The 23,860-nt window shown below is 33.9% G+C and overlaps 1 protein-coding gene across 1 annotated transcript; it reads left to right on the top strand.

The window, feature by feature from the left end:
• Nucleotides 1-1,571: 1,571 nt before the first annotated feature.
• LOC123869442 (cytochrome P450 4C1-like) lies at nucleotides 1,572-22,508 on the top strand. Its single transcript, XM_045912366.1, has 12 exons — nucleotides 1,572-1,729; nucleotides 2,972-3,081; nucleotides 4,448-4,538; nucleotides 5,050-5,235; nucleotides 6,065-6,174; nucleotides 7,541-7,631; nucleotides 8,143-8,328; nucleotides 19,712-20,088; nucleotides 20,583-20,651; nucleotides 20,863-21,031; nucleotides 21,574-21,753; nucleotides 22,285-22,508. Exons 1-12 carry the CDS (start codon nucleotides 1,582-1,584, stop codon nucleotides 22,440-22,442), a joined length of 1,875 nt encoding a protein of 624 aa, XP_045768322.1. The 5' UTR covers nucleotides 1,572-1,581; the 3' UTR covers nucleotides 22,443-22,508.
• Nucleotides 22,509-23,860: the final 1,352 nt, after the last annotated feature.

Raw genomic sequence — 23,860 nt, 5'->3', positions numbered from 1 at the left:
GTTAATTTAGATTTTCAAATTACCGTAGGAACTCTTTGCTTTTCCGGAATAAAAATAGTCTATGTCCTTTCCCGCAATGCAAGCTATCGAATGGACCATGAAAAGCAACATCCATATAAACTCAAGAGAGTTTCAGAATGTCAAGTGGAAACAATATGTAAAACTATAGGTACTTTGGTTTAAATAAAAAATAAATAAAAAAAAAGCCAGCAGGCAGACAGAAACTTTCGCATTTATCATTATAGTAGTAGGTATGGATAATACCTATTATAGCAATGAATGCACAATGGGTAGCTATCTAATGCCCAAACATAAAAATATGATAATCTACTTATTCCCTTTTTTCTATTTATTTTTATTAATTGTATCAAAAAGTTGTAACAATAAAAATAAAAAGAAAGAAAAAGTGGACAGGGAAGCCCTTATCTCTATAAGAGATCTCTACCCTTGGCAGTGCGAGAGGTTGTAAAGGGATTGGTTTTTTTTTTTGATGTTTGATAGCAATTTTGTTTATATATTTATAATTATTATTAAAAAAAGTAATCATTATTATTTATCTTATCAATGCAACTCAAGATTAGAGTTCCGTGATAAAATTGTTAGGTTTGTTTTTTTTAATATATTTAAAAATGTTTTACGAGAACCCTTGGTGCGCGAGTCCAACTCGCACTTGGCCGGTTTTTAGTTGGAAATATTACTATTATAAGCCTGACTAATAAAAAATTACACACTACACTATTTTTATACTTTAAATGTATGATGGAATCGTAAATAGGATAGCAGGGTGTAAATTACCTAATGTTTGTTGATGGCAGAGAATGAAAATATATAATATAGTTTTAAAAGTAAATTATGGACATAAATGTTTAGCTACTAGTTGCGGATCCTTGACAAAATGAATAAAACCTTTGTTCTCAAGCATTTACATTCTTTATATCCTTTAAATATTAGCATAAGTACGCGTAGTATAAACGTTGTTAACCTAAAACATGCAATGATCATTCTTGGCACCATTCCATGCTGGCATAACGTGCTGAGGTATGGTAAACTGCTTCGAGGGTTGTTCAAATTTTTTTTTTTAATAGTGATGCTTTGCAATACAAACTTGTGTTTTTCTTCAAAAAAAAATTACAAAAATACCTACTACCAAAAATACGAAGAAGAAATACAGTGTTTTAATTCAAACTAGGTATACCTTCTAAGTCCACTAGTTACTAAAATGCTATAATACAGCTAGGACAATGATCCATTCGTCATAAATCAATAATGATTATTTTATTTTCGATATCTTGAAATTTATGACATTAGGTACATTCTCTTGAATTTCATCATCAATGTATGAAATCATTGTATGAAAAAATATTTACTTTTTTACCAACTTTTGCTGTCCCGATTTTTTTCTTCCGATGCAATGAAATGACCCTTACATGGAGCTGAATCGAACTGAGTCTGAATCGATAAAGGTATCAATATTGTACGGAACACTTAAATCGCAGGCTAGGCTTGTTCTTGGCTGCGTCTCACAGTACTAAGGATAAAGTGACTTAGCTTCGACAGTATTCGGAGGGATTTTTGCGCGAAATGTTGTTGATAACGTGTATTATCGGTTTGGTGATAATTTGGGCGTTGTTCCACCACTTCAGCCGCGCTGGGCGGTTGATGAGGAAGATTCCTGGTCCGCCAGTATGGCCTATCATTGGGAATGCTTTGAACTATGCTGTATCACCTGGTATTCTGCAGTTTTCTTTTGTTTATGTTTTTAAATCGCGAGCTTTTTTTAGGATTTATAAACTAGCGCTTGGCTTCAATCACCTGTGGGGTGATTCGCTAACGCAGTGTCGAACACTGAATGATAACCACCGAGCTCATTTTTTAATCCATTGACGGTTTTCTATGAAAAAATATTTTATTCTCGGGCAGTGAAGCAGGAATGTAGAATCAACTAACCTTGGTGGCTATCATTCAGTGTTAGACACTGAGTTAGCGAATCACCTAGCTGATGGCAAGTTTTGATGCAGCCCAAGATGAAGCGTGCTTGCCTAGAAGATGCCTATTCACTCTTGACTTGAAGTTACCCATCTGATAACTGGAGAAGAAACTGATGCTGAAAGGGCGTTCCAAATCTTAGCGGTTCATATTAGAAATAAGGAGGCAAATCGCTTCGTAAGTATCCGAGGAATTTCCACTAGACGCTACGCTAGCCCTTGACAGCGATTTTTCCTATAAATGCGAATGCAGTCAAGATGGAAGCGAACTATCTTATAAGAGGTTTAAACTCATATCCCTAGAAAATAGAATATTTCTACGCAGCCTCGTATAAAAACGTAAATAACCACGGCCGAAGCTAGATCAGACTAATTGTAAATTTTATTTCTTTAAACTCTTCTTGTAATTTGAATATAACCTTTCTGAGTAGAAATCTAAGTTATAGAGAATATCTGCAAATCTGCCTTATCTCAACTTTACGTTGAAAAAATATACTGTGTCGGTCAGTCACTTTATACTTCTATAATATAGTGATTACAGAGGATGTTAGGTCTCTACCTCTGCACAGGTTCCGACTTCCGAAACATGCTTGAGATAGACCGCCCGTTTGGTCAGGTAGGTACTTACCACTGTACCATTATGTATTCAGGAGGTATTAGATCAGGAGGATATTAATATCACTATCACTACCCAACCCATCACTACCCCACTACCTCACTACCTAATATATAAATGCGAAAGTGTGTTTGTTTGTTGGTTTGTTTTTCAAACACGTCGCCATGGAGCTACGTGATTTTTTGCATGGATATAGTTATGGTATACCTACTTAGTTAAATACGGGCATAGCCTACTTTTTATGCCGGAAAAAGAAAGAGTTCCCACGGAATTTTTGAAAACATGGAATTTTACGCCAGAATCAACTAATCAGTAACAGAATATAATTATTGTAGAAAATTTATTCGTTTTCTTCTCAACTTGCTCACAGATAAGGTGTTTCCTGTAATGCGATCCTTACCAAAGAAATATGGCCATATCAGTCAAATCCATGGATTGCATGCTCGGATTGTAAACATCTCTAATCCCGAAGATATTGAGGTTAGCAGAAATAGTTACTTAATTTATGCATAAATTATAGTTTCAATTACTTATTATGTTTTTTTTTGTATTTAATGTTGTTTTATTTTATGTTTAACTTGTAAAAAAATAACAGTTTACATAAATATTAAAGTTTGCTTTTGTTATTATGGTCTATTGGAGGTGGTGGTTGTTTTATTATGGTATGTTCGAATTTTTAAAATACATAGTGCAATAACCGTGGAACTCATTGTACTTATATAATATTAAGTAGTGTAGGTACATAATAAAATACTGCGCATAAAATCACTTATTATACAAAACTTTATAATTGCACCTGCTTATAAATAAAGTAGGTACCTACTAAAAATATAAGACAAAAAACCGGCCAAGTGCGAGTCAGACTCGCGTACTGAGGGTTCCGTACTCGGGTATTTTTTCCAACATTTTGCATGATAAATCAAAAACTATTATACATAAAAATAAATAAAAATCTGTTTTAGAATGTATAAGTAAAGCCCTTTCATATAATCCCCCACTTGGTAGAGTTATCTTACTTTGAAAATTGAAACACATTTTCATTTTTTTAAATGATGTAACCACAAATTCGCGGTTTTCAGATTTATTCCTGTACTTGTGCTATAAGACCGACCAACCAGCCAAATTTCATGATTCTAGGTCAACGAGAACTACTCTATAGGTTTCTTGACAGACAGACAGACAACAAAGTGATCCTATAAGGGTTCCGTTTTTCCTTTTGAGATACGGAACCCTAAAAACCAGTCAAGTTCTAGTCGAGCCTTGTTTAGTTGACCAATTAACTTTTTAAGTTTTGGTCTCAACTACATTAATATATCGCTATATTTTTTGTTTAAATACATACTATAAATGGTTAATAATACAAAATTGCAAATTTTTTTCATGTACATGGGACCTTGAAAAAGAATTTAACTGAACTTCTATATCATCCGAATATCTCATTGCGCCTACTAGGTAGAGGTGCAGATGGACAGACAGGCAGATCGCAGAATAATATTGATAGGACTCCATTTTGCTATTTTGCTACAGAACCCTAAAAAACATAATAATTTTAAAATGAATATTTTTGAATTATCATTCATGTTTATTTGACCTTACCTGTTTAAAACTTAACACAATGTTCATCAAAAGATAAAAGCAAACTTCATAAAATTATAACTAACAAAGGAACATTTTTTATATCTCGATATTATTAAGTAGATAGGTAGGTACCTTATACCTACAGGAAATCAGAGATGTACAAAACATGTGCTAACTTGTTCTAGTATATTTTTGACCGAAATACAAAAAATACTAGAACTTAATTAATATGTTTGACATTTAAACCACTTCAATAATTTTTTTGCAGAAAATAATGTCTTCGGCCGTTTATAACAATAAAAAGATGCCGTATACATTCGTTGCTCCATGGCTATCAGAAGGACTCCTGGTTAGCAATGGTTAGTAAAATACATATTATACCTATTGTAATAATCTATACTAATATTATAAAGAGGAAACCTTTGTATTTTTGTATTTTTGTATGTTTGTATTGAATAGGCTCAAAAACTACTGGACCGATTTCAAAATTTCTTTTACCATTACTTAAAGGGATTCTTCCGAATCCGTACCTATAGGCTATATTTTATCCCGGAAAATAGAAAAAATAAATGTCCACCCGTGCGAAGCCGGGGCGGGTCGCTAGTGGCTAATAATTAAACTTCATAAACAATTGGGACAAGTAAGTAGGTGATGCGACGCGGTTGCTGTATCCATGGAAAATACAACCCAAAACAGAAAAACAGGTTTAATGTATTTTAAGACACATAGTTATATAACTATTTAATAGTACAGCTATTGTTTTTCTGTAGATAGGTATAAGTGTAGACTATGCTTGTCAGGGCTAATCTTCACAAAAATTTAACCCAGTCGCAGGCAAATGGCAATAACGACATTATTAATCTTTTTCAGGCAATAAATGGCTACAGCGCAGAAAAATGCTGACAAAAGCGTTCCATTTCAGCATTTTGAAAAAATTCACCGAAATATTCAAGACTGGAGCGCAGAATTTTTTGAAACGTGTGGAAAAGGAAACTGACAAAGATAAGACAGATATTCTCGCTTTTATCTGCCCCACGGCGCTACGTGTTATGTGCGGTAGGTAGTAGATAGATAGATAGATAGATAGAAACTCTTTATTGCACACAAAAACACATATAAGGATAACAACACAGTAAGAAGAAAACAGAAAAAAACAATTGTGTGCAAAGGCGGCCTTATTGCTTGGAGCAATCTCTACCAGGCAACCTTTGCTGAAATATATATGCTCGTATAAAAACGTAAATAACCACGGCCGAAGCTAGATCAGACTAATTGTAAATTTTATTTCTTTAAACTCTTCTTGTAATTTGAATATAACCTTTCTGAGTAGAAATCTAAGTTATAGAGAATATCTGCAAATCTGCCTTATCTCAACTTTACGTTGAAAAAATATACTGTGTCGGTCAGTCACTTTATACTTCTATAATATAGTGATTACAGAGGATGTTAGGTCTCTACCTCTGCACAGGTTCCGACTTCCGAAACATGCTTGAGATAGACCGCCCGTTTGGTCAGGTAGGTACTTACCACTGTACCATTATGTATTCAGGAGGTATTAGATCAGGAGGATATTAATATCACTATCACTACCCAACCCATCACTACCCCACTACCTCACTACCTAATATATAAATGCGAAAGTGTGTTTGTTTGTTGGTTTGTTTTTCAAACACGTCGCCATGGAGCTACGTGATTTTTTGCATGGATATAGTTATGGTATACCTACTTAGTTAAATACGGGCATAGCCTACTTTTTATGCCGGAAAAAGAAAGAGTTCCCACGGAATTTTTGAAAACATGGAATTTTACGCCGGAATCAACTAATCAGTAACAGAATATAATTATTGTAGAAAATTTATTCGTTTTCTTCTCAACTTGCTCACAGATAAGGTGTTTCCTGTAATGCGATCCTTACCAAAGAAATATGGCCATATCAGTCAAATCCATGGATTGCATGCTCGGATTGTAAACATCTCTAATCCCGAAGATATTGAGGTTAGCAGAAATAGTTACTTAATTTATGCATAAATTATAGTTTCAATTACTTATTATGTTTTTTTTTGTATTTAATGTTGTTTTATTTTATGTTTAACTTGTAAAAAAATAACAGTTTACATAAATATTAAAGTTTGCTTTTGTTATTATGGTCTATTGGAGGTGGTGGTTGTTTTATTATGGTATGTTCGAATTTTTAAAATACATAGTGCAATAACCGTGGAACTCATTGTACTTATATAATATTAAGTAGTGTAGGTACATAATAAAATACTGCGCATAAAATCACTTATTATACAAAACTTTATAATTGCACCTGCTTATAAATAAAGTAGGTACCTACTAAAAATATAAGACAAAAAACCGGCCAAGTGCGAGTCAGACTCGCGTACTGAGGGTTCCGTACTCGGGTATTTTTTCCAACATTTTGCATGATAAATCAAAAACTATTATACATAAAAATAAATAAAAATCTGTTTTAGAATGTATAAGTAAAGCCCTTTCATATAATCCCCCACTTGGTAGAGTTATCTTACTTTGAAAATTGAAACACATTTTCATTTTTTTAAATGATGTAACCACAAATTCGCGGTTTTCAGATTTATTCCTGTACTTGTGCTATAAGACCGACCAACCAGCCAAATTTCATGATTCTAGGTCAACGAGAACTACTCTATAGGTTTCTTGACAGACAGACAGACAACAAAGTGATCCTATAAGGGTTCCGTTTTTCCTTTTGAGATACGGAACCCTAAAAACCAGTCAAGTTCTAGTCGAGCCTTGTTTAGTTGACCAATTAACTTTTTAAGTTTTGGTCTCAACTACATTAATATATCGCTATATTTTTTGTTTAAATACATACTATAAATGGTTAATAATACAAAATTGCAAATTTTTTTCATGTACATGGGACCTTGAAAAAGAATTTAACTGAACTTCTATATCATCCGAATATCTCATTGCGCCTACTAGGTAGAGGTGCAGATGGACAGACAGGCAGATCGCAGAATAATATTGATAGGACTCCATTTTGCTATTTTGCTACAGAACCCTAAAAAACATAATAATTTTAAAATGAATATTTTTGAATTATCATTCATGTTTATTTGACCTTACCTGTTTAAAACTTAACACAATGTTCATCAAAAGATAAAAGCAAACTTCATAAAATTATAACTAACAAAGGAACATTTTTTATATCTCGATATTATTAAGTAGATAGGTAGGTACCTTATACCTACAGGAAATCAGAGATGTACAAAACATGTGCTAACTTGTTCTAGTATATTTTTGACCGAAATACAAAAAATACTAGAACTTAATTAATATGTTTGACATTTAAACCACTTCAATAATTTTTTTGCAGAAAATAATGTCTTCGGCCGTTTATAACAATAAAAAGATGCCGTATACATTCGTTGCTCCATGGCTATCAGAAGGACTCCTGGTTAGCAATGGTTAGTAAAATACATATTATACCTATTGTAATAATCTATACTAATATTATAAAGAGGAAACCTTTGTATTTTTGTATTTTTGTATGTTTGTATTGAATAGGCTCAAAAACTACTGGACCGATTTCAAAATTTCTTTTACCATTACTTAAAGGGATTCTTCCGAATCCGTACCTATAGGCTATATTTTATCCCGGAAAATAGAAAAAATAAATGTCCACCCGTGCGAAGCCGGGGCGGGTCGCTAGTGGCTAATAATTAAACTTCATAAACAATTGGGACAAGTAAGTAGGTGATGCGACGCGGTTGCTGTATCCATGGAAAATACAACCCAAAACAGAAAAACAGGTTTAATGTATTTTAAGACACATAGTTATATAACTATTTAATAGTACAGCTATTGTTTTTCTGTAGATAGGTATAAGTGTAGACTATGCTTGTCAGGGCTAATCTTCACAAAAATTTAACCCAGTCGCAGGCAAATGGCAATAACGACATTATTAATCTTTTTCAGGCAATAAATGGCTACAGCGCAGAAAAATGCTGACAAAAGCGTTCCATTTCAGCATTTTGAAAAAATTCACCGAAATATTCAAGACTGGAGCGCAGAATTTTTTGAAACGTGTGGAAAAGGAAACTGACAAAGATAAGACAGATATTCTCGCTTTTATCTGCCCCACGGCGCTACGTGTTATGTGCGGTAGGTAGTAGATAGATAGATAGATAGATAGAAACTCTTTATTGCACACAAAAACACATATAAGGATAACAACACAGTAAGAAGAAAACAGAAAAAAACAATTGTGTGCAAAGGCGGCCTTATTGCTTGGAGCAATCTCTACCAGGCAACCTTTGCTGAAAGGAGAAGTTCTAGGAAGGAGGTTGGATAGTACCAAGTCGCAAGGATTTTTTTACAAAGATTTATATATATACTAATAAACATAAAAAAGTAATTATATATATATATATAATATATAAATATATATGTATATGCTATATATGACAATATAGTTACTTGCATATAATATAAAAGGGATACATATAATATAAAAAATAATAATATAATAAATAAAAACAATATTTAAACTATTATGGCATAGATAAGTAGAATTCTTTCAAACGATTTTTAAAAATGGGCAGGGATTTCGAACTTCGAATATTCTTGGGGAGGTCATTCCACAGTTGTACTGCATGTACCGTAAAGGACCTCCCGTAGAATTTTAAAAGTTCAAAAATAGAATCGAATGGACAAAAATGCAATTGGACTTACGTGTGCCTTTAGCATTGATTAAAAGACATAAACACAAGAAAAAGTTAAATAAGTGTTTTTTTTAAATTAATAATTTCAGAAACAGCAATGGGTCTTACAATGGAGGAAGACACTCCTGCTATGAAAAAATATTTCGACTCCATATTTGCGATTGGAGAGTGTTTTGCATTGAGGACGTCTAGACTCTGGCTACATAATGAATTCTTGTTCAGTAATTCTAGCATTGCGAAAAATCAAAAACGCATAATTGAGGATTTGCATGAGTTTACAACGAAAGTAATAAACGACAGAAGAAAGATGTTGGATGATGCTAACGCCAAACAAGAAAATAATAACACTGATACATTTGAACCTTCAGAAAAATTAGCTATGTTAGACTTGCTACTTGAAAATGAGAAATCAGGGTTGATAACAAGTTTAGGCATCCGAGAAGAAGTTGATACATTTATGTTTGAGGTAAATGGGATTTCGCAGTTAAAAATAATTATAGTGTTAGTATGGATTTTCATAACCTAGGTGTGAGATCGCGAACTTTCAATTGAACTTATGTTATTAATTGTAATAATATTGTTAATTCATTATGTAGCCACTAGTACTATTGAGTACTAGTTCCATAGATCATCATGTGTAAAACTTAAACGTGTAAACAAGGTTATTAATTTTTAGGGTTTCGACACAACGTCATTGACACTAACTTATATGATATTGGCAATCGCAAACGAGCCTGAGATACAAGTAAGTAATTAAATGGTAATTAAACATCATGAATGACAGAAAATCTGATAAGTACCTAAGTAATAAAAAAATAAGCAGTTTCATTGAACATTACTTTAATATAAGCTAAAGGTAACTTCTACTAGGACGACTCCACTATGTCGATTTCGGCAACTTCCACGAATCTCGTTTTTCTTCTACGAAACAAAATTATGTGAACTCCGTTTTTCAACTCTTCTATCCTGGTACTGCAGGTGTCTTCTTCTATTTCTTCTTCGCTCTTCTTTTTCCTACTTGAGCCTTCTATTTTTTCTTTCTGGGTTTCTTTTGCGCACTTAGTTTCATAGTTTTGAGATGTATAAACCACGTAAGGGTGGAGAATCTATTGATTATGATTTATTGACGTTGAACTTAAAAGTTTTTATACTAAATCTGTTTATCTGTAGAATAAAATATACGAAGAAATGCAGAACATTTTCGGAGACTCGCAGCGCTTGCCGACAGCAGAGGATGTAAATGAGATGAAGTATCTAGAGAATTGCATCAAAGAGACCATGAGGCTGTATCCCGCTGCACCTCTGATTGTCAGACATCTCGCCAACGATACAGTGCTAAGTAGGTATAATTAAATAGGATATGGATAGATGAAATAAATTTTCGGATTTTTTCCTTTACTTGTGCTATAAGACTTACCTATCTGCCAAACTTCATGATTCTAGGTTAACGGGAACTACCCTATAGGTTTCCTTGACAGACACGACAGACGGACAGACAAACTGACACTAGACAGAGAGACATACAACAAAGTGATCCTATAAGAGTTCCGTTTTTCCTTTTGAGGTACGGAACCCTAAAAAGATTAACAGAACATCATCTACTCATCGCGTGCCATCACACTTCAAAATTATAGGAGCGTGTGATGGCGAGCTCAGCCTGCTCAACTCAGCTGGCGTTCGGCTGACTTAGCCTCAAGATCCATAGATAGAGGCAGATTGACGCTGAGGTGCTGCTTTCATTTTATCAAATAAAACTCAGCTTATTTACTTTGACGTACCTACGGTGGAATTTACGCGCCCTAGCGGTTCCTGTGGCGCGTTGGTTGCAGATGCGTGCCATGCGATGAGCAAGCTGACTCTTGTCCTTATAACCTTGTATTATCTGTCAATCGGAGCACTCTACTCGCCGCTATTTCGCCTAGCTTGACTCTACTAACTTTTGAGTAGTGTCAAGTAAAGGCGCCATCACTTGCCGCACTGGGGCTGAGATCTATAGAGCGCACTTTGACTTTGCTCAGACTTAAGACACTGTTAAAACGAGACAGCGTTATACCGCTGGCATAAATCTGTCTCGTTTTAACTGAAACTTAATTCTAAGCAAAGTCAAAGTGCGCTCTATAGATTTCAACCTTTGTCTGCGCTGGCCTAGGTTGAACTCGTCGTCCGTCGCGTCGTACGCGTGGCATACCTATAAGGTATTATTAAGTATTCTGTAGCTGTACCCGTGTGTGACCAGACTATAATATGTATCGAACAAAGAGTTCTTTTGTACATGATTTGGTCGTAACATAAAGATGTTATCATCTTCAGGTGGTTACACCGTACCTGCCGGCACAGACTGCTTCATATTTATCTACGATATGCATCATCGAGAGGATCTATATCCGGATGCTGAGCGTTTTGATCCGGACCGATTTCTACCAGAAAACAGCCAGAACCGCAATCCATATGCCTACGTGCCATTTAGCGCTGGTCAGAGAAATTGTATCGGTATGCAAATTTTTTTTTTTTATTTCGTGTTCTGAATTCCAAATTGTCTAGTTGTCTAGTATGTCTTAACTAACGACTCATCGGTCCTGTCATATAAAGGCCGTAGCTCACTTACACGACACCGTTCCCGCACAACACACACATAGCTTTTCACAGAGTGTCTATTTCTATCACCGCTATATAACAACAAAAAAATAGATAGTGTTATTTCTTGTAGGGTAATACGGAAGAACCCTGTGTGTGCACTTGACCGGCTTTTTGGTTTTATTTTGTTTAATTTCTTATTTCAGGGCAAAAGTTCGCAATGCTAGAAGTGAAGATAATTATGTCAAGCCTTTTTAGAAACTATCGTTTGGAGCCAGTGACCAGACCTTCCGATGTTTCATACAAATTTGACATAGTATTACGCACTCAAAAACCAGTGTATGTTCGGTTTCGTTCAAGAAAATAAAATTTGAAAAAAAAAATTACTTATATTTTATTTTGTACGACCTCGTCTATTTAAAAATTAGGAGAATTGGGATGATGATTATGTCAAAAATAAATTATTTCTTAGGAACTATAAAATAGAGCCTCTTCCAAGATTTGTGAAATCCACGTCCGTTGTTACCTAGTTTTAAGTTTGCTAACCATTAGCTAAAAAGTATACAAACGTTTATGACGTCACATCTATGAATTTGCTTCATACAAGCTCCCTTACGTTTTGGCGTTTGATAAAAAGTCGGTGATTTGTAGTCATCGTCCTTATTAGCAGTTCTTAGATTTCCTGAGAAAAAGTCCTATCTTTTATGTCTTCAGAATGCAAGCTGCGATAATTTTCGTCAAGATCGGATCAGTGGCTCGGACCAATTTTGCATTCATAAATAAGATCGACAATTGATTGTACAAGTAGCGATAACGAGATCTTACGGCATGCTTTTTTGAAATCAGCATATTATGCGGATCTTATGGCATGCGTTTTAGAAATCGCGTTTCGTCCGACAAATGAAATTGAAATGTATCCCCATTGCGGTCACGGATTTTAATTTTCTAAATAAAGTCTGGGCAAGATCAAATTTCAGCCTTATTTCCGGTCAAACCATTAGGTCCACTTGTTATTATTGTGCTACAATATCACCGAGAGAATGTTTCATACATCTGATAAAACTACATAAGTCACTAAGGTTCAAAGATGAATATTATTTAGAGTTATCAATTGTACAGATCATTAACCTCGCAAATTGGCGTGCGTTTCAATTCAAGAGGAGGAATAAAATTCACAATTTATATATAAAGGAACCTACGACAGTATTTGCATGGATTTTAGTGCGAAATGTTGTTGTTAACGTTTACTATCGGTTTTGTGATAATTTGGGCGCTGTTCGATCACTTCAGCCGCGCTGGGCGATTGATGAGAAAGATTCCTGGTCCGCCAGTATGGCCTATTATTGGAAATGCTTTGCATTATGCTGTATCACCTGGTGATTTTCTTTTCTTTAATTTCTAGTTCTTGACTGAACGTAACGTATACGACGATACGTAAGTAACGATGTAATCAAGATTGAAGCAAACTATCTTAGAACAGGAATAAATAAGGTTCGAGTCACGAGTCGGCTTAAATAAATTTAGTTAATAGATTTTTTTCTGACTAGAAATTATCTGTAGCAGCCTGAAGTTAGGATATTGGCGGTGTTACACTTCCGGACCTCGATAGCGTAATACTAACCGTCGGTCATCTGCCTGAACTTTTGTCGGTCATTTTTTTTAATTTATACACTAGCGCAGGGCTACAATCAGACCTGCCAGCAAGTGATGATGCAGCCTAAGATGGAGCGTGCTTGCCTAGAAGAAGCCTATTCACTCTTGACTTGAAGGTACCCATATTAAAAGTGGAGGGGAAAACTGATGTCGGAAGGGCGGTCCATATCCTAGGCGGTTCGGATTAGAAACGAAGGATTGCAATCGCACGGACCATGAAGATGAACGAATAGAAAGAGCACCTGCACACACACTTGTGTAATAATAGTCCTGGAAAGTTGGCTGGTCTCTGCTGAGATTGACCACCAAAATTCGTAAAATATATTATTATCAATTAAACTCTCAGATAGTTAAATCAACCCGTATAATGCAATGTAAACCGGTCGGAGCGCAAACAGAAAGTGTCGCTTGTCGTTCCACGCCACATCGTCGCCCTAGCGCCCTCTTTTCAGTCTCCATGGAGGGGACGCTGACGTCATGACCACAGCATAACGACCAGCACCGGACGTGAGAACGAGGTGCTGCCAACACGGCCATGCTGCATGGTGCCCGCCCCGGGCACCCCACGAGTCGGGATAAAGTTACTGCAAAATAGACAACCGTTAACACCTCATTTACATTACATACTTCTAAGGATCCTTCCTAACTTCCCAAGGAATATTGCCCATTCATTGTCACTTATCACTTAACAATCATACGATAGCTTGCAACTTGATCAACAAGACAACTCCACCTAAAGGGACTTTGCCACACTTAGGAGACCAAGTTTGTCGTAGTTTCATACTCGTAAGGTTCCTAAGGAATATTGTACATTCGTTACCATTTAACACTTTACAATTATACTTCGCTTGCAACTTAAACAACTAGACAACTCCACCTAAAGGGACTTTGCCACACTTAGGAGACCAAGTTTGTCATAGTTGAAAACCACCTGCACTTAAAGAGCATTTCGCTCACTTCAGCGTACCAAGTTGGTGAAGACAACTTGCGCTCAAAGAGCATTTCGCTCACTTAAGACTATCAAGTTGCCTTCAAGTTCCAAGCATCGAAGAAGACCACTTGAAGACCACTTGCGCTTAAAGAGCATTTCGCTCACTTAAACGTACCAAGTTCGACTTCAAGTTCAAGCGTCTTATTTCTTAAATCAATTTCCAATTTATATTCATGGTACAATATTCCCAATTAACCCTCTAATATTTTATCATAGTTCAAGCTTCGTATCCCAATGTGATATCCATGGTGCAATATTCCCACTAATTAACCTTCCAAAATTTTATCACGGCTCGCTATATCAATTATGTTGCTATACATACTTAATTTTGAATAGATTACTCAACATAATACACAAGGTAGCCTTGCCAACACGGTTTTTAATACTCCATGAATACTCTTTAAAGAATCAATGCATTAGCACTCACGATTAAAATCAGATCATACCTCTTTACTAAATCTCAAAGTTCTTTACTAAATTCTAACACATACTCAATGCCATAGCATCTTGTACCCACACAGTGCCCCGACACTATTCATCCACGTATGCAATCACCACACTATCTTTATCTACCGGGCATCAAAGCAAGGGATCACTGGTGCCTAGTTCATAATACAAGTTATTTGATCTCATAAGAATCTTTCTAAAATAAACAACAACAACAATCTTATCCATTTTATTTTAACTATCAATGCTTTATTATTATAAACAGATCATTTGATTGTAAAGCTGGTACTATCAATGTTAACTTTAAATAATTATTATCACTTTTTAAACTAATCAATATCTTAACTGCAGTTATATTAATGATTTCACTAGTTCACTGCATTATTAATTACGATGGTTGGTCACCATTCACCAAATATAATCTTATAACCCACAAACTATTTTAATTCATGAATTACTCTAGTATCAAACAATAATAATAATTTCGGCCTTTATTATTTTCGGCCTGTCCTGATTATAGCACAGAATTGCAGCTGAGAGCATAAAAATGTTGTATTTGTCTACCCCCTTATTGTAATCTTTTAAATGAGAATTTTCCAAATTAATAATACCCACTTAGCTATCTGGACTAGAATGTTTCTTTACTCAAGGCAAATGTCACAGCTTTTACCCAAAAGAGTCCACACAAGATACCACTATAATGTATGTACTTAATAATTTGTAATATTATTAACTACCAACTTATATCAATATTATTCCAATTTGCATTATTAATGACGTACTATAACTTTACAAACTAAATAAAGCTTCATTATTATATTATACACACTACAATCTGTAATTAATAATTATTATTTGTTTCTGAAGCAGGTACCTAACAAATACAACGAAACTTTTGAAGTGAACAGACAATACAGGCAATAGTTCTAACTCTGAAGAGAAATATTACTTTCATCGATACTAGTCTGTTTGTGTCTATTTTATTAAAATATAATGTACAATCCTTTTACCTTCGTACTAGTTCAACCTAATTGACTTGTGTATGTATACAAAACGGTTTTCTGTTTGGATGGACAAAAAAAATAGCTAAAATGCTTTCAGAGGTCAATGTGTATACGAGTCTACTACTATTACAGTACTCTTCTCGAGGATAAACCAAATCGGATCACTCTGTTACATTCCGTCCGAGCAAGTTATTACTCCCTAGTCAATAGGTAGATACCTTTAACGTAAAAATAAATTCACTTAACGCAATTGAATCAAAAGAAATGTTAATATTTTGCAATTCTGCTTAAAATCCCTTGTATCAACAAAAAAAAACCCTTCGGCTTTATCTTTAAAAATAAACCTTACGTAGAATTATTCATCTTGCATACCAAAAGTACGCCCTATAACGCTCTAGTCAAACTTCATATTGAATGTATGGTAAATTATTTTGACGATTCAAAAGCATTTGCAAGTTTACTTGAATTATAATCTATTCTATTATATTACATTATATTTTAGTCTAGTCTGGTCTTGTCTTGTCTATTCTATTCTATTCTATTCTATTCTCTTCTATTATATTTTATATTGAATATTATATCGAAATTTCGATGGACACGCAGAATATAAAAAATAGAACTAAAACTTCATATGTAAATAATCTTTACTGTAATAATTTAAAGTTATTATCTATCTAATTAATTATTTACATAGGTAGCACTAAGATAAAACTGTAAGGTACTTATTTAAAACTGCAACAAAGGCTCTTTTTAAATATTTACTGTTTTAAGTAACCAGTATGATAATAATAATAGATGAAACAAAAGCAACAATATTTAACCAAAACTAAAAAATGGCTAATCCAAGAATGTTACTACAGTGTGCAAGAACTTTTGAATGAATAGACCTCAATAATACGATGATACGATATAAGAAGATTTTAATAACTTTGTAAAGCACTTTTTGTTTGTAAGTACTTTTTTAAAGACTAATTAATTATAGTAGGACATAATTTGAAAGCTCCCATATAATTAATTCATAATTTTTGTTATTCATATTTCATAATTTCGTAATTGTTTGGCAATTAATAGAATTGTAATATTACCTTTAATTATTTACCTATGTTGTACTTTGCAACGCCCTTGCGGGGCTTCATGTTGTAATATTATAAGTATATATTTTTTTTTATGATGTAAGACATGAATGCAAATAAAGAAAAAATAAAAAATTACCTCTATGAAGATAAGAAAATTCTAAATATAAGTCACTCGTACGCGCTTCAAACTTGTATTCTTATAAGGAAAATAATAACAGGATTATATACTCCCAATTATGCTTTAAAAGAAGAACAATTACGAAAACATCTCTTCCCTAAAACTAGTATTGTAAACGTATGGATATTATTACTTACCCACAGAATTATTTAATGTAGATACGAAGTACTAGAATATGACATTTGATATCATGTGCGTAAGTACCTACCATTGTTAATGTAAATAGCTGTAATTCCTGATATCTAAAAGGACTTTTCTGCTCTTTATTGAGAAATAAATGTTTTAAACTGAAATTCCTTTACTAACGATTCTGATATACGCCGACAACTACTTCCGGAATTTATGAATACCTCATGACATGTGTCGAAAATATACACTTTTTATGATTTACCCTACCCCACATATTATTATGTAAGATTTACTTACAATACGAGTTCGGGTTTGGTTATCATGACTTATATCTGAGCTAACATTTCACTTGTGAAGTTTGACTAACCTATGACACTCTTTGATTACTTTTACCACTACCACCATCACATTTAAACTTGTTCGTCACGTGAACAACCCACGTGTTTAATATTTTTACTATAAAAACTTCTATGTAAGTAACTAGCTCAATCGTCACTCGTTTTTAAATTATTATATTCTAAGGACGTATTACTGATGCTACTATAATAATTGACCCACTATAATAGTTGAATACTTGAAACTAAAAAAAAGTTGACACAACCGTGAATTTAACATTTTGTTCCAAAATAAAATTCAAACAAATTAAAAATTAACCATTTTTCAAACACATTCCTTTAAATTTGAAAAGTAAAAGACAATTTCGTTTACCAATCACTATTTCCACGCGGGCCACTTATAGACTGTACGCAATATTAAATCGTACCAGACTTTTACCAGATACCTTCAACTTAGAGTCTAGTAACGAATTATCTCACCTGACTATACAAAAGTTTGAGCATAAGATTGAATAATATTAAACCATATTCACTCAATATTTAATAATTACTCAAAGTACTCACAGTTTCGGTATCTTTACGAGATACCTTATTACGTTTCCTTCGCAGCCGACGGTGTCCTGGCACTTGAAGACCTCTAGATGGAAAAAGTACGTTTGCGTTTCGACCGATTTTTCCTCAAAGCGTAAGTTACTACACACTTCTGATATTATCAATTAAACTCTCAGATAGTTAAATCAACCCGTATAATGCAATGTAAACCGGTCGGAGCGCAAACAGAAAGTGTCGCTTGTCGTTCCACGCCACATCGTCGCCCTAGCGCCCTCTTTTCAGTCTCCATGGAGGGGACGCTGACGTCATGACCACAGCATAACGACCAGCACCGGACGTGAGAACGAGGTGCTGCCAACAATATGCAAAACTACAGAAGATTCTTTTTCTTCTCTAATTAAAGATAAGGTGTTTCCTGTGATGCGATCCTTACCAAAGAAATATGGCAATATCAATCAAATCCATGGATTACATGCTCGAATTGTAAACATCTCTAACCCTGAAGATATCGAGGTTAGTACTAAATTTTTCTGCGTAGTATTCCTCATTTTACAGGATTTTAACCCTTACCATTAATCAATAAGTTGACGTTGTATTGAAAGCCAGATTTTTATCAAAAACCAAATTTTGCATGATTTTTTGTCTTTAACTTGGTCGACTATTCTTGTTTATTGCCTAGTTACTACTAGATAATATTCAACTGAAAAGCAAACTATGTCTGCTTAAAGTTGCTACGAATAAACTCCTAAACAAAAGAGTGTTCATTTTTTTTTGTACAGAAAATAATGTCTTCGTCCGAATATAACAACAAAAAAAATCCATATACATTTCTTACTCCATGGCTAACAGAGGGACTGTTGGTTAGCAATGGTAAGTACATTATCTATTAGGAACTAATAAGTACATTAATACGACCAAATTTAGATCAGTGTCGTTTGATTTGATTTTTATGTCCATATAAACTAATTAAGTCAATTGAAATTTTGTATGCATACTTTAAACACTATTACATATTATTGTCAGACTTCAGTAAAAGTATTTAGTTATGATAACTTCATAACGAATTAACTCATTGCAATTAATTTAATTACTAACCTAACTAACTCCCGCACAAAATTCGATAGATATAATGTAAATAATAAGTAATAGGCATATGTACTAACTAGAAATAAGTAGCTAAGTAAAAATGTAAAAGCTGTTTGTGTTTCATTAAAGAGAAAGAAAATAAAAAATTTATACCAGTAATTACAGATCTTTGAACTCGCGTTATAGCAGTGAAAAAATATTTGTACAGTTATCTCATTGTAAATAAAAGGGTATTATTATCAATTTTTTTTTCAGGTCATAAATGGTCACAGCGCAGAAAAATGCTGACAAAAGCGTTCCACTTCAATATTTTGAAAAATTACACCGAAATATTCAAGACTGGAGCGCAGAATTTTCTTAAACGTGTAGAAAAAGAAACTGACAAAGATAAGACAGACGTGTTGCCTTTTATCTGCCCTACATCTTTACGGATTATGTGTGGTAGGTACCTACCTACTAAGCTATCAACATTAAAAAGAAGCGATGCATATTTTTCATTAATTATCAGAAAAAAAAACACTATGGCCTCAAAAAAAGCTCGCAAGCTCGAACTTCGTAATTTTTTTAATAATTCCAAAGAATTAAATATTTAGATAGAAAACTGTAACTCATGCTTCACTCATTGTTTGGTATATCTTAGAGATAGCTCACAGCTATCTTTTTTCTCGATCATTGCAACAAAAGTGCAAACACATGGAAGTGTGCTATTTTTAAAATTATGGAATTAGATGTTGAGGAAATAGTAGTTAAAAATCATTAAAATATTATTGAATAAAATTTTATGTTTTAAAATTTCAGAAACAGCAATGGGACTTACTATTAAAGAAGATAGTCCTGCTATGAAAAAATATTTCGATGGCATATTTGCGATTGGAGAGTGTTTTGCATTGAGGACGTCTAGATTTTGGCTACATAATGAATTCTTTTTCAGTAATTCTAGTATTGCAAAGACTCAAAAACTCGTAATTAAGGATTTGCATGAGTTTACAACAAAGGTTATTAACGAAAGAAGAAAGATGCTGGATGATGCTAACCCCAAACAAGAAAATAGTAATATTGAAATATTCGAGACAACTGAAAAATTAGCCATGTTAGACTTGCTACTAGAAAATGAGAAATTAGGATTAATAACGAGTGTAGGCATTCGTGAAGAAGTTGATACTTTTATGTTTGAGGTAAATAAGAAGAAACCTAAAAAGGGCTTATTTTTATTGGCCATATAGCATATGGCATCAAAGTTGTTGATAGGATTTCCCAGTGTATTAGAAATCGGAAAAAGAAAATCTTTCCCCACATTCAAACTTCAGGGCATGCGTTTTAGAAATCATCCTCACCCGGAATGGGTTTCCTATCGGCCAATGTAAATGAGCCTATTTAAACACATGTATATATATTGAACATGCAATATTTTTTAACTTTGTGTCTATAAAAAAGACAAAAGTACAAAATCTCAAGTTTCTCGTTTAAGTTTATTTGCATATCCTTATAAAATTGTTAATTGGAAAGGACAAATTTGTTAATAAATTAACACAATTTGTTGCCGCAAACTTCTTGATGTCACCTTTATACTATCAAGCTTTTTTCTACTCCCCTACATTGATTGTAATAGATACATGTAGTTTACATGTGAAAGTCAAAAAATTTAGTCAAAACTACACTAATTTTTCAGGGCTTCGACACGACTTCCTCGACACTGACTTATATGATGTTGGCAATTGCAAATGAGCCTAAGATACAAGTAAGTACCATTGAGTATCTTCCTCTATCTACGTTGCCATTGAAAGAAAATCTGAGAATCTTGTGAGTTCTCTCAATTACTTCTACTGAGTCTGTCTTTCTAAGTCTTTCTTACAGAAACCCTGAGAACAACGATTTGTTGGTTAAGAATTAATATATTGTATCAAATAAACCAGTTTATCTTGGAGTTTAGTTAATTTAATTTTTTGTAGGATAAAATATATAAAGAAATGCAGACAATTTTCGGAGACTCGGAGCGCATGCCGACAGCGGAGGATGTGAATGAGATGAAGTATCTAGAGACTTGCATCAAAGAATCTATGAGGCTGTATCCCGCTGCACCCCTGATTATCAGACATCTCGTCAACGATACAGAGCTGAGTAGGTATCATTATTGTCGAAATACAAGGCCAAAATGCCGGCAAATTGTAATCGGTCTCGGTGATAGACCAGCCATGAGAATCAGGAATGTCGAAGGCGCTTATTCAAAAGCTAAAACTTCTGTTTCTCCCTAACGAATTCTCAGTCTATCCTCCACATCATTTGTTCCCATGTCCGCCCTTTGGCACAGAAAGCAGACACTATTCTTTTCCAAGCCAACCCAAAATTTTCTTCCAAAACTCGAAAGTCAATTTTATAAAGTCGGCTTTTGACTAGGTAGTCTTGAATCATAAATAATTTTATTAAATTTTATCTTTCTCAATGATGTTTAAAATTGAGATGTAACAGGTACAGTCACACATAGAACCGTGCGATGGTGCAGATGGTGAGCTCAACCAATACAATTCAGCTATCTCAGCTTTAGGCTAACTTAAGCTGACATTGTTGCTACTATCGTGCTCAATTTACTGTATAGGTGTTTCATAAAATTGAATAAAAGTAAAGTTTTTAAAACTCAAAAAAAAATGTTATTTTTGTTTCAGGTGGTTATACCATACCTGCTGGAACAGACTGCTTCATATTTATCTACGATATACATCATCGAGAAGATATATATCCAGATGCTGAGCGTTTTGATCCGGACCGATTTCTACCAGAAAACAGCCAGAACCGCAATCCATATGCTTACATACCATTCAGCGCTGGTCAACGGAATTGTATCGGTAGGTATTCACTTTTTAAATTTTGTTATCTAGAGTGTTCGACACGGATTTTTTGAATTTCAGAAACAGCAATGGGTCTTACTATTAAAGAAGATAGTCCTGCTATGAAAAAATATTTCGATGGCATATTTGCGATTGGAGAGTGTCTTGCATTGAGGACGTCGTTTGACGTTTGCATTTTACTAACAGTTAGTATCGGATTATTAGTTCTCTCATATAGTTACTCCTCGATATAATATACTCCCAGAAATCCCACAGGGAATATTATAATTTTCACCGGTCGCTTTTAGTCGCTAAAATGGATTTTAGTTTTACTAGAATAGAAGTTACAGATAGGTACGCAAATAGATCTCGAACTTAGAAAATCATTGTGGATATTTTGTTAATGACTACTAACCTGTTACTTTATGAAAATATGAGCCATTCATCTATGGTTGTGTATTTAAAAAGTCAGGGTTTCACTTTGGAGTTGTATTTTATTTAAATATGTTTTAAAGTTCTGTAATATACACTAATAATTCCTCATTTCAGGGCAAAAGTTTGCAATGTTGGAATTGAAGATTATTATGTCGAGTCTGTTGAGAAAATTTCGTCTTGAGCCAGTGACTAGACCTTCCGAACTTACGTATAGATTTGATGTAGTATTGCGTACTCAAGAACCCATATATGTTCGGTTTCGTTCAAGATAATAAAAATTGAAAAACAATGTATCTACTTATTTATTTTTTACAACTTCATCCATGTTAATTACGTCATTTTGAAATCACGAGAAATCAGGCCTTTGATTTTCCAAGATAAAATTCTTATGATCTTATAATGTAATCGTAGATCTATCGTAACTTTACTAATCTTTGTCAAGATGAAATGAGACAAAGAAAAGAGATAGACCAGTAGACGCATTTTCACATTCATAAATAATATTACGTTGATAATAAATAAGCAATATGGATCAAAACAAGTTGTAAAAAAGGTAAATAATTTAATTGAATAGCTAACTAAAATTGTAGTCAAAATTAATAACAAAATTAAGCAAATACTATCAATATCAAAAAGAGAAAGATTTCAAAGAAATAAAACTAGTAGGTACTTATTTTTCATAAACCCACTTTATTATTATTAAATATTATGGAATATGAGTTACGTTGGTCCAATTAAAAATAATGACAAAAATAACTTTATCGAACAAACATAAAGCATATTAATAATAATAATAATTCCCTTTAGACTAATGAAAATTAGATATCAATTTGGCATGCGATTTAGAAATCCCCATATAATATGGATCTTACAGCATGCATTTTAGAAATCCCCCACAAGTCAAACGCGTTTCGTATCGACAATAATTAATTAATACATAGAAATTGATTCCCTTTTATGTTGACCTTATGGCATGTATTTTAGAAATCCCTGCAACCAAATGCGTTGCGTATCGACAAATGAAAACGAAAATTACTGTGGAAAAGCTTTATTACCATATACAAAGAGTGATATTATTACTTTGATAAAAATATTTTAGGTATATGTAAATATAATATCCATATGACGTAATTGATAGAGAGATTTGCTTAGAGTTGAAAATTAACTTAATTCGTAAACTAAGTGTTTATTTGGGACAAGATAAAAAAAGATAAATATACAAGCAAACAATTTTTGGTGACTTTTACCCTTTCAGCCTAGTTTACTTCTCTAATCAACTTTAAACATCATCCAAACCTGCGCAAACCGCGCGTCAGCCGCGCGGCGGTCGTTTGCTTGGCTTACACCTACGCGACCACTACATCTGCACGTATAGAGTATAGAGTCGTGTAGTGGACGCTCCCATATGTTGCCCCGCATCAAGCGCTCATGACGCACAAGTGTGGCCGTAGCTTTACTGGGTGTAACTAGAACGCTAGCAAAAACGAAGAAAGGTGATAATACTGATGATTACTGATAAGATACCACAAAAAAAAGAAACCTGTATTTTTTAAAAGTTCACAATATATTGCTAATAAAATATCTGACTGACGCTAGAGCGCAGTTGCGTAAGTAGGCCACTCGGAGTCAACGCCACGTTCGCGTCGTAGGCAGGGCAATAACTCGAATTTTGCACGCTATACACTGCGGG

The sequence above is a fragment of the Maniola jurtina genome, chromosome 11 (assembly GCF_905333055.1).
Source record: "Maniola jurtina chromosome 11, ilManJurt1.1, whole genome shotgun sequence".
Classification (NCBI taxonomy): Eukaryota; Metazoa; Arthropoda; class Insecta; order Lepidoptera; family Nymphalidae; genus Maniola; species Maniola jurtina.
Note: the sequence above shows the minus strand (reverse complement) of the source record. Positions and strands in the feature narration are given on the sequence as shown.

Bases quoted from the DNA above. Each gene is read 5' to 3' on its own strand.
- LOC123869442 (XM_045912366.1), top strand. From the start codon at position 1,582: ATGTTGTTGATAACGTGTATTATCGGTTTGGTGATAATTTGGGCGTTG. The intron at 8,329-19,711 runs GTAGGTAGTAGA...TTAAAATTTCAG, and splicing joins GGCGCTACGTGTTATGTGCG to AAACAGCAATGGGACTTACT. The intron at 20,652-20,862 runs GTAAGTACCATT...AATTTTTTGTAG, and splicing joins CAAATGAGCCTAAGATACAA to GATAAAATATATAAAGAAAT.